Source organism: Alligator sinensis, unplaced genomic scaffold (assembly GCF_000455745.1).
Source record: "Alligator sinensis unplaced genomic scaffold, ASM45574v1 scaffold593_1, whole genome shotgun sequence".
NCBI classification, from domain to species: Eukaryota; Metazoa; Chordata; order Crocodylia; family Alligatoridae; genus Alligator; species Alligator sinensis.
Window position 1 is genome coordinate 412309 of NW_005842415.1, and position 12134 is coordinate 424442.

Below are 12134 nucleotides of genomic sequence, written 5' to 3' on the forward strand. Positions count from 1 at the left end.
GTCCCAGAAACCACTGCAGGGCAGAGGGGGCAGCAGCAGCAGCATGGGGGAGAGAGAGAGAGATTTGGGGGTGGGGGAAACACTCCAGGTAGGCACTAGAGCCAGGCTTAGAGGCCCTCTAGAATAGCCTGTGCAGGAGGAGGCTGGCTTGTAAGGGAAAGGCATTAAAGTAGCCCAGTCCCTGAGCCCCAGTCAAGGGCTTCCTAGGAAAGGCATGGGGATCACTGGGGCCTGGACACAGGTGCAGAGAGCAGAACAGCAAAGGCTGGCACTGCTCAGAACCACAAAGCAGTGGGTGACACACAATATACAGGAGTAAGAGTGTATGTTAAGCTATTTTGAGACTCTCTCTTGATACACAATGCAAACACACATAAATCAGGAGAAAAATATTTAAATTTATGAAAAATAAGTTATAGTAGATGTTTGATTTCTTTAGTATATGATTTGTGGTATTTTTTTTTCCAGTTTCAAGATGGCAACCCCGCTCCCAAAAGGAGTACTTCTGAGACAAGGGGAGGGACTTCCAGTGGCAAAGGTTAGGGAGGTTAGGGGCAGGACTTCTAATCCCAAAATGGCAACAGGGGGTGGGGAACCTGTCAAGGGGCAGGGCTACCCTTGTGGCCCTTGACACCTCACTAAAACTCATTAAGCAGTGCTCCAGCTGAAATAACTGCCCACCCCTGTTATAAACAATAAATTCAGCAGCTTCCAAACTAAAAGAGAGTTGTGCGTTTCTCATGCAATATTAAAGCTGAGAATTTTCATAGATTACAGTAGTTCTATAAACATTTAATCAAAATTACTTCGAAATACAACAAACGTCAGTGACAGGTACCACAAAAATTAACTCCCATTTAGCAGAAACTAACACATATGACTTTGAAAAGGCTGCCTAAAGAACTGCTCCAAATGGTAAAGCTAATAGTAATGCGTTGTTTCTACATAACACATTTAATCTTCAACAGCTTTAGCAATTGAACATAACATTTACTGAACTGCAGCTATATAATGGCAAAAAATTATTTAAAAAAAATCATTATAAAGCAGACTTCAACACTGTCACTGTTTGGCATTTGCAATTAATGTTTACATGTGCAAGTTTTCACTCTCAGAAAAATCAACAAATGTTCCAAAACAGGTATAAGAGGTTTATGCTGAAGACGGGTTTCTATGAATAAGTTGTTGGGAGGTGTGGTTGAAACTAGTGGGAAGGTTAACTTGCATGCAGATGCAGCCAGGGAGACAGTGGCTGGGGGTGGGCAGAGCGAGAGCTCTCAGGTTTTGGGGTGTTGTTTGAGGAATCCTGTCTGGAGCTGTTTGTTTACTGTAAGCTGCTCTGAGCTCTTTGGATAGGACAGGATAGAAATCTAATAAATAAATAAACAAAACATAAACATATGGGGCCATTTCAATAGGCAGGTTTTTCTGTATTCTACTAGTAAATCTAACAACTGTTCAATGATGGAATTGTGTGAAAAAAAATGAATGAAAATATAACCCATGAGTAGGTTGATTTGTCATAGGAGTCATTGTCCAAACATGTGGCCACTGGGAGGATGAGCTGTAGCAGGTTTAGGAAGTGGTTCCCTCGACAGAAACAAAGTGTAAGACACACTTACCCTATATGCATCTCTACCCTTCACTTGAGGATCCACATAAGTACGGTCTTAAGTAGTGTCTTTGAAACAATGAATGCTGGTCCTTCATCTGCAGTATTGGATACAGGGTTCCATATCCAATGATCCCAGATTCAGTCCCTTCTGTCCATGTCCCAGACAGATGCTTCATATTTCATAATTATGAGAAAAAGACTTTGGCTGGCACAAACTAAGTATTATCAAGCATTTTAATTCTGAAAGCAACACCAACGAATGTAAATAATAAAATTACTTTTATTATGGACTGTTTTAATGTTGGATTACTTTAGTTCTGAAACCAATCAATAGACATCATGTCAAAATAAATTTCAGTAGTTTTGTTTATGGTAAGGTACTGAAATCCGAAACAATTTACTTGTGCTAAAAAAAGAAGCAACTTGTGACATAGTTACAAATATTTTGTGCCATTTTGGATTTGGAAGGGAAAATAGTAGAATTACTATTTTGTACTGTTTTTAGCCAATAGTAGTTTAGTAAAATTCACATGAAACAACCTACCAGCAGTGAGAAATAAAAAACTTTTTAATTATTTATTTTAAAGTTATGACAGCATATATTTTTCAGATTAGCTGGGGCTTTGTGAAACTAATTTAAATATTTTTTATAAATTAATTTAAATCAAGGATTTAAAAATTACTCTGACATCAAGAAGCTTCTGCATGTAACAGGAGTAGAGCTGGATAGTCTACTCTTAAATTATGTCAATCTGAAGTCTGACTTAAAGCACGCACACATGACTGGACACACTCTTGTCAACCCATCAGGCTTTACTGATTTCAGCAGAAAAAATATAGCTTAAGCTCTTTCATTACATCATAAAAGCTAAGACTTTTTTTTGCATACAAACTGTTTTGTTTAAAAAGAGTCAGATCAAATTGACTACTTCGGCCAAATGCAGTTTCTAGTGGGAAAAACTGCAAGTTTATGAAGTGACAATTAAGCCCTTTACTATTTATTTGACAGCAGCTAAAAGCATACTTGACACTTTATAAAACAAGCTTGCTAAATGGTATGGTCCTGCACTGAATGGTATGGTTTCTGCACTGAAACATGACAAAATAAGCAAGCTAACAACAGAGAAGATGGGATAGAGAAGCAAAGGGCACAACAGAATTATGCAGTCACCCAATTTAAATACCCACACATCCTGAGGTTTCAGTCAAGTGAATTGTTTTTGAATTATGGCTAATAAAAATGAGTATTTATCCAGAGCTACCAATGAAAAAAAACCCCACTGTTGCAAGGGAAGCAGACACACAGGACTTTAAAACTAGCACCAGTTGCAAAAGTGAAAGACAACACGATGAAATTAAGTTAGATATGCTATAAGGATACATGGCTGTAAAAAGAAAAGGAATTTTAACTTGTTGCAGTGAAGAAGGGAATCAATGGAGAACGACATTGTTAAGCCAACAAATAAAGAGTTGGTGTGGGCATACTTGAGGAGCAGGGCATATCAGTATCAAAAGGCTTGCCTTTACTAAAAAAAAAAAAAGTTGCATCCCTCTGATACCTTCCCCCCCCAGCCTCCCATGGTCCATCCAAAATAATGCCCCCTCCTCAAGGTTTAATTATGACCAGATGATATACAGGATAACTACAATATTATCTATAGCTTTGTTTCAGGAAACTTAATTCTTCACAACTAATAGGAAAAAAATAAACCCTTGTAAACCAAATAAAATATGCTAGAATCAGACTCTCTTTTAGATGTAGCACAATATACATTGCCTGACATCTTTCAACAGAACAAAAGAAATAATAATATTAAGCCCATTTAATTTTCCTGAGAATGCAGCCTGAACTTTATATGGTTCTGAGCACCAAAAACATCTAGGTGCTTGCACATCTGATAGTGCTAATACTATGCAGCACCCCTACATCATGCATAAAAGAATCTTGTGGCATCCTGGTTGAGAATCACTTCGTTAAAGGAGGGATATCAAAGGTACAGCCTATGGAACCCCATGACGTAGCCTCTGGTATTGCCCGTGGGTCCTCAATTAGAATCATGTGTCATCAGATCAACCCCACGCGCTGCACAGTCTGTAGACTGCTGGTCCAGGGCACATGCTAGATCCAGACCTGGCCCAAGGACCAGCCCAGAACAGCTTAAGCAGCCTGTAGGTTTGGATGATCTTCACAACCCTGCTTTCAAGTAGTTTCCTATCAAATCAGTCTCCACCCATCCTAATGCCTAGTCTGCTTTTAACACTGTTACACCACCCTTCTTAATATCCCACCCTTCTCCCCACTTCATTTTCTGTGTGTGGTCATTCTTTCAGTGTTCTTTTTTTGGTCTGTTCTCCTTCTCACATCCACTCCATGAAACTCCCAAAGCACTGCAACCTTTGCCCAGTCCTCTTTATTATACACTTTCTCTCTCTAATTAGATCTGCTCACAATTTCAAGTATCACATTTAGACATTTCCATTCCTGATGAACTTGTCAATAATTCCAGGACAGTTCCTTCCTGAATTCACCACTGCCTTCATAAAAAGGCGAAATGAATCTTTCCTCCAAAACTGTCTACTTCTTTGCTCTGCCATTAAAAGAACCAAAGCTCCACACTGTGCGCATTTGTAACCTGAGATTCAACTTCCAACTCCTATAGACCCTCATAAACTTTGTTTTGACTATGCCAAACTCTTTCTTTCTGGTTTTCCTGACACCCAGACTGTCAGGGAGTCCGAAACATCTCTCACCCCTTTTTGAAGTTCCGGGGTTCCTACATTCTTCTGCATTGGTACGCTGATCCCAGAAGGAGTTCAGACTGAAATCACAACAATTAGCATGCAAGAAGCAGATTGCAAGGGAGAGTTTCAAGAGAGTTGAGCTGCATAGTGCAATGCTAATAAGGCAACCCTAGGAAAGAACAATTGTCACAGGCCATGACTCGGTTTCCCTGCTCCCTAATGAGTTGGCTAAGAGATCCTTATCTCAGAGGAATGGGCAGGAACACAGAAATCTGAACCTGCACTGTATAAAACTGCTCCGTACAAAGGCGGAGGGGTGGGAATGTAGAACTCACCTCAAACCCTGAGGATTGATTCTGAGGACCCTGAGACCTCACCCCCCCAGCAGTAAGTATGTCTGTATTCTCTGCTGTATGTAGCTGCTCTTGTTAATATTGCCTTATCTATAACATCCCAATAAATCAGCATGCAGTTTAGAGGAACTTGCTTTGGCTTTTCTTGTACTTTGGGTAAAACAAAAGCCTGTGTAACAAGACAACATTCCCTTTCACTTCATTCCAAACAGACACATTCTGACCATCTACTCCTTCACCACTGGCCTGCTTTGCCCCATTTCAAAAGGTTCAAACTTTTTTCAGGCCCCTCCAAACCTCTGCACTACTCTATCTACAGCAGGGGTTGGCAAAATATGGCCCACAGCAGGTCTCTTGGTCCTGCCTGGCCCAGGTGCTGTCTGGCCAAGGGGGTGTCCCACTGCCCCCTGGGTAGACTGCCTTTCTAGACAGCCCAGGCAGTGCTCCTCTGCACTGCTACTGCTGCCCTGCTGGGCAGCCCAGAGGCAGCTGTGATGGTGGGGGAGAAGAGTCATAGGACAGCCTGGACACAGGCTTCACACACTGTAGCAAGAAGGGCCTGGCAGTGGCAAAGGGAAAGATGACCACTCCCGCCCCCTCCCTATTGCCGAGCAGCAGCTTCTGCCCAACTGCTGCAGCTGCTCAGCATGGGCAGGTGGTCCAGACCAGGCGCAGGGCGGGCTGGGGCCAGAGGGGCTCTGGGCTGTTGCATGGGGTGGGGCAGGATGCTGACTGGCCCATGGCAGCTACCCAGAACAGTCTATGTGGCATGCAGACCCAAATAATTGCTGCCCTTCAGCTACAGTCCCATCTTCTCCCATAGCAGCCCCACACCCTTTTTGATATGATGCTGACATTAGCTTGTTCACCTCTCATCTAAGCATCCTTGCCACAGTTGCCTATACTCTCCTTTAACCTTCACGTAAAACTGCTGCCTTTCTTCAAACTCCTCCTCAACGTCCATCACACCTGCTGCCCAGATCCAGCTGGAGGTGCTGAGCAGCGACTGAATGCAGTGTGCATATGTGCACACACATACACAAATGTATGAGCACGCATACACACAAAACCCACTCACCCTGCATCCTCACACCCATCTCTATTTAAAAAAACCCAGCTGCACTGCATCCACACACTGTATGCGAGTATGCACGAATCACAGACGAATAGACAGACAGACAGGAATGCACACACAGACACGTGCGCAGGAAAGCAAGTTAGAAACTGAAAGCTGCAGAGGGAAGTGCTCAGAAGGCGCCAAGCACCAGAGCTCAGGGCCGGGCTCACAGCCACTCAGAGCAGGAACTCTCAGGCCACGGTAACTACAAACAAAACCAAGGGGAACGATGGATGCTTGAAGCACTATTGTGCCCATCCATCCATCCTCCTGCCCCTGTCACATTTTAGTCTAATAAAAGACATTGCATCTACCCAAAGACCCTTGCTTGCCTGCCTCAGGCACTCAGGTAATGCCCCCCCCCGCCAGCCTGTCAGCGCTAGGCGCAGGCACCACCGAGGCAGCTCAGCCCTGGCAAGAAGGGAATGAATCAGAGAAGGTTAACCGCCCCAGGGGTTGAGATGGGGAGAGTTGCAAGGCGCCTGCTGGGAGCTCCCCCCGGACACCCGAGCCAGCCCCTCCCCACCCCGCAAGACCCTTCCCTCACACACACGCCAGGCCCGTCCGCCCCCGCCGTTGCCCACCTGCATTCCCGGGGCGCCCGGGTCGACGCCGGTGTCGAGCACAGCCAGCAGCACGCCACGCCCGTCGTACTCCGGGTAGCGGCAGAGGAAGGAGGCGGCGCCGGTCTCCTTCTTGGGCAGCAGCCCGTGGAAAGGGAACGGCTCTTCGGCGGCAGCCGCCATGATGTCGGCAGAGGGAGAACAAACGAGCGTAGCGCGCGACCGGCAGCGACTCCTTGCCCGGAACCCAGCGGCGCAGGCGCCAGCTCGGCCAATCACAGGGCACTACGGGCCCCAATGTGCCAGCCAGCGGGGAATGGCTGGCTAAAAGGAGGGGGGAGGGAAGGGACCAATAGGAAAGCGGGACGCAATTCTGGCCGCGCCGGAGCTGGAGAGCGCATGCGCGCGCGCCCCTTTTTTTTTGCTGCCCAGCCAATCGGGCTGAAGGAACCTCCGGAAGTCAAGAGCGCTTGGCTTAGTGACGCAGCCGCTGCCCTTTCAAGAATACTTTTAAAGGGAGCGCCCGCCCGTTCCTTCCCGCCTCCTCCCCATATTAGTGTTCTGACTAGATTCAGCCCCCTTGTCCCGCTTCGGGCCGCGAAACCCTCCACTGCCAAGCCAAAGGCAGCTCGCGAACGGACAGCACACGTGGCTCAGGCCGCCGCCGCGCATGCGCAAGGGCGCGCGGTGGCGCGGGGGAGGAGAGAGCGGGGTTGGGCCAATCAGAACCTCCCGCTCTAACGTTGCAGAGGGTGGAGCTAATCCCCTCCCCCATGGGGGTCTTGTGCTCCGGAGGGCTGGGGTCCTTCTCCTGTAACACCCCACAAGGAGTTTTTTTTTTGTCGCGAGGGGCAGGGCTGCAGTATTCAGACTAGGATAGGAAAAGACTAAAACCTTATTGGGTTGGGCCTTTATTGCTGGATCACCTGTTGCAGCGGTGTCCAACCTTTTTGAATGTGCGGCCAGATCATGAACTTTTTATCACCCAGTGGGCCGGCCCATATTCAAAGACCACACAGGAAGTGGTATCGCATCAGGAAGTGATGTCATGTGACTTGACACCAACGAAGCTGCAGGAAGTGACAATGAAATGGGTCTGGAAAGTGGTTTAAAATCCAAAATAAAAACAATTTGGTCTAATAGCACTGATTTAGTTTAAACAACACCCTAGCAGTGCTGGAGAGGAGCGTACCACCCTGCTGCACCCTTAATTCTCTGCTTTTCTCTTCCACTGCCACAGCCACAGCAGCAGATCTCTGCTTTTGTCCACATGGAAAGCCACAATTTACAGAGGGAAGCCAGCACCCCTCCCGCCTCCCCGCAACCCCCTGTGACCCCCAGGCCTAAGGCAGCAGCTGCGGCTACCCCCGCCCACAGGTCCACATGAACTGGAGCCTGGGACCAGTTGTGCAGAACTAGGCAGTGCTAGGCAGTGCTAGGAGTATACTAGGCAGTGCTAGGAGTATAGAGCCCACTGGGTGTATCCAGCATGGCCTGAGCTCCGGGGGCAGCCCCTCACCCTGCTGCAGCTCAGACTGGCTGCAGCAGCACCTGGCAAACATGCAGGATCATGGCCAGGATGGGAGTTGGCTGCATGGGCAGGTCCCGGCCATGCACTGCGCCTGGCTCTGCTCCCTGCCACCAGCAGCTCCGGCTACTCCCAGAGCTCCAGCACGGTCACACCCAATGCCCCACCTAGTCCCCAGCAGCCACTGCCTGCCACATCATGCATGCCTGGCCCAGCCCAGCTGCCAATTTCCTCTGAGCCAAGCTGCTCCCGCTCCGTCTCATGCCCACCATTCAGGCATCTGGGGGTCCCTGTTTGGCAGGATCTCCTGGACCTGGGCTCAGTTGGCTCACGCGTTAATCTGCCTGTGCCTGTAAGGTGGCAGGAGTCAGGGTTGGATCACTATTTCTAAAGAGAAAGTGTGAAACACAAATGACAAGGAATGATGGCCTCAGGAGGAATGTCTTGCAGTCAAAAGCTTGTCTAATGTTATCCCAACCATACAGTTGGTCCAATAAAAGATACCACCTACAGAATTCCTTGCCTCTTGCATAATTCCTGGACCATCATAGTTGCAACATTACTTTAACACTACCTAGAACACAAATAAAATAGTAAAAAGCACTCACATTGTTACAGCCAGCTACTACATGCAAAGAGAATAGAGGTTAGGGGAGAAGACCTTTACAATGGATGACAGGTCTGCCTTGTATTAGGTCTCAGGCAGAAGCAAGTATCACTGACCTGCCAGATAGTTTTCTGACTATATAGCCATTACTTGACTTCTGCTTGTCAAAGGCCTGATGTGCAGCTGAAGTAGGCCCTCTTATTGGGCCTATGTTTGGCTGGGCTTTTGTTGTAAGACACTGGTGGCTGTTGGCACACATGAACACTTTCATTTACATTAGGAAGGCCCTTACAAAACAAATACCAGTGTCCTGGTTTGGTCTAAGTATCTCTTATTCCCATTTATGATTGACTATTGGAGTATATTTATATTTAGCTTTGATGCTGATGGTATTTCCATTCAGAGGCTTGATGCAGATTAATGGTTCTTGACCTTAACAGGTTGCTAGCCAGTAAGTGTAATGTTGTCTTCAACTTTATAATGAAGTAACTATTTGATATTTTTAGTTTTTTCTTCTGTTTTGGTATTCTGGCCTTTAGCTCTTTTGAAATCATTGAAGGGTTAATCTGACTGAAAAACCTTTTAGATGTTGGCACCCATTTTTTTGCCCTGCTTCCCATAAATCTTAGTAAAGCAACATGAGGGATATTAAATTCTATGCTAACTATGGATTTCCTGAATACACAGTTTTAAAGCATTGTCCTATATGCATTTTCTACTAATGGGTTTGATTATATATAGAAAACACATTGTGTGATGTGGTGGAACTGATTTATTAAATGGAGAATTCTTGAAATGAGTCATTAACAATGAGTCATTGTTAATTTTGAACTATTATATGTTATTAACTCACATAGAATTTGACTGGGAGTAAGCTACAATTTATAAGGTGGTGTTACATTTAGGTTCAATGTGTTGTGTAACAGCTATCTTAAAAAATAAGTAGTAATAGTACTGTTGACAGCATCCATTACACATATAAGGTTACTTGGTGCTTTTCTTATGACATGTCTACACAACAAATTTACTGTGCTGACAGACACTCCAAACAGCTCTGTACAGATTTGTTCCCAAACTGGAAGCACATTCAGCATTGGGGACACACTAATTAGCACTGTCAAAGAATAAGGTCACTTCCTGGCAAGTGCCATTGGGAAGCTCATCCAGGGCCAGCCCACAATTTTTGGGGCCTCCTGCAAGATATAGTGTTGGGGCCCTCGATCCATTGAAAAATCAAAACTGTGGTTAATTGCAGTATAAACTCAGTGAAATAAAATAGTCAGGGCTGGGCAGTGCATATGTGGACTGCACAGTGGGGGGACACAGTGTGGGGGCAGCATCTGCTGGGGATGCCTGGGTTCCCTTCCCCCGAGGTGGAAACGGAGATGGAAACTCCTCCTCTGCTCAGCCAGGAAGGGGCTCCCTGCCTGAATCAATCCCTTTAAACATGGCATGGATAGCAGGGGGTGAGTGGGGCATATCCCCTTGGCTGTGGGGCCCCCTACGGCCACAGGTTCCACAGGATAGGACAGGCCAGCCCTGAGCTCACCCATGCACAGCAGCACAGCACATTTAAGGATGCCACCACTCCAGATGGTAAGCTTCTATATAGACATACCCTTGAAGTTTGAACACCTGGGGTCAAATAATTATGGGAGAAACTTAACTTTCAGAGGCCTGAGTTTCCTCTTCTTTCCTTTTCTCTCCTTTTTTTTCTTGAAGTTTCTGGCTTCATGGTTGTTGGAAAAAAAACATGAAAATATAAGCTGGATGTACCCTCAAGTTTCATAAAGCAGAAGGTAAAGAAAAAGCACCTATTTTTAAATGTAAAGATTTTTAAACTAAACTCATGTGGGGCTGGGGAGGAAGGAAGCTAAATTATGCACAATTGAAACTCAGAATGAAGAAGTCTCCTGTTGATTATTTCAGTGCCCATCTGTACTCTCCTCAGGCATCCTTTTAAGCAGGCAGAACACTGACACAAATTAGAGATGAATGATATTAATGTGGTCATCACTCTGCAAGGCACTTGGGGGGGGTTGCTATTTTGAAGATTTTTTGTTTGCATAAGTGTTTCCACATTTGTTGGGTCCAATCAAATTTTCTTGATTATTGAACATGTGTCAGATACAATTCATCTTCATCCAGCCAAATCTGACATCTGCTCCTTTTAAATGCAACATTCTTTTCTCTGGCACACAGTGGAACCTTACATAGTTTTTCATTTTATTGGCTGCCATTTTATTCCTAAACGAACAGATCATCAATAATTACCTCCAACACATCCAGATACTCAAAAGTTTTAGGCATGATGCTTTGTTGCATTTCTGATCCTGTGGTAAACCTGAAAGGAAGTCACATATAACATACCAACCAGAAGGGAAATGGAAGGTGTAGCGTCACACCTGCATCCATCCTTGGTTTGCAAATAAGAGTGAAAATAATTATTAAATGCTAAAGTCTAGACATGACCACCTCAACAGTTGCAGGGTAGTGGTAGTTTGTGATGACTTCATTCAGATATTTTAGAATAACACAAAATACTTGTCCCATTTGCATTCTGTGCTGAGGGCATCTTCATTTGTTCAGTAGCATCTGATTTTACAGTGAAGTTCAGTTTCCACTTTATCTTTCTATGCTAATAAAACTAAGTTGGATATGTATCAGTTTGATGTATCATTTTGAATATATCTCAGGAGTTCAGAGTTCCTCAGTCTCTTTAATAGCACTCTTAGTATCGTGTTCAGTGAATAGATACATTTTAATTTGGGAAATACAGTTTTTACTAAACCTGTACACATCTACTCTTCATTTGTTGCTTTGATGTCACAAGTCAGACCACAGTCTCTAATTACCCTGACTGTTGACAATTCATATTCTTACAACTTCACTGATATGTGTTTTCACCTGGGAGTGTAGGGTTCTGCAACAAGGGCTGGAGAAATTGGTAAGAATAGAGCAAGGTACTTAACTGCCCTGTAGTGACACCATGAAAAAGCGCGAGAAGAAAAAGTATCTTTAAAAATTGGCTTCTCCTACTTTGGGACTAAAAATTTAACATACATGTACCACACACACACAATGTATAAGCATTTTGTACTTCAAAGTATTCTAGTTTTATGTTGCTGTAAAATATTGTTTTAGTTTGAATATGACTGGGTCTAATACGGTGGTTGCTTTGCTGTATCTTGTCTGTTTCTTAATCTGAAATAAATGTGCCAGCACATAGGCAGGAAAGCACCTGTGTTTAGACCTTTTGTCTAGAACTGACCCATCTGTTTACTATAAACAAGAAAACTTGGTTTCTTGTCTCTAAAGGGCGTGGAGGAGGTTGGAAGCAGACCCCTACCCTAATTGGCTAACTGGGCAGTGTTCTTTTTTCAAATTAATTGGCTAAGAGAAAAAAAAATTGAAGCCTGGTGACCACTGATTGGGTACTTGGGGTGATGTCACCCTAGGAACAAAAGAAGAGGGAGCTGAGGTGGGGAGGCACCAGCTGGAGAAACCAAGGTAAAGGGAACTTTCAGGTACAGGGGAGTGAAAGTCTCTGAGTCTGGGACTCCTTTCCTCTCCCTTTCTTTGTCCCCTCTTTTTTCTGGGGTTTTGAAA

The 12134-nt window shown here is 45.0% G+C and overlaps 1 protein-coding gene across 4 annotated transcripts in view; it reads right to left on the reverse strand.

Annotated features, from left to right (window-relative positions):
* Nucleotides 1-7017, reverse strand: part of TPP2 (tripeptidyl peptidase 2) — an 86080-nt gene extending 79063 nt beyond the window's left edge. For 2 of the 4 annotated variants that reach the window (XM_025211589.1, XM_006030048.3), the window contains exon 1: nt 6412-7016. In XM_025211589.1, the coding sequence (XP_025067374.1) occupies nt 6412-6573 (162 nt within the window). In that variant the 5' untranslated portion in view covers nt 6574-7016. Of the gene's footprint in view, nt 1-6411 lie in introns of all 4 variants that reach the window. The other 2 variants (XM_006030049.3, XM_014522929.2) reach the window with 2 other exon arrangements.
* Between the last annotated feature and the right edge of the window lie 5117 nt (nt 7018-12134).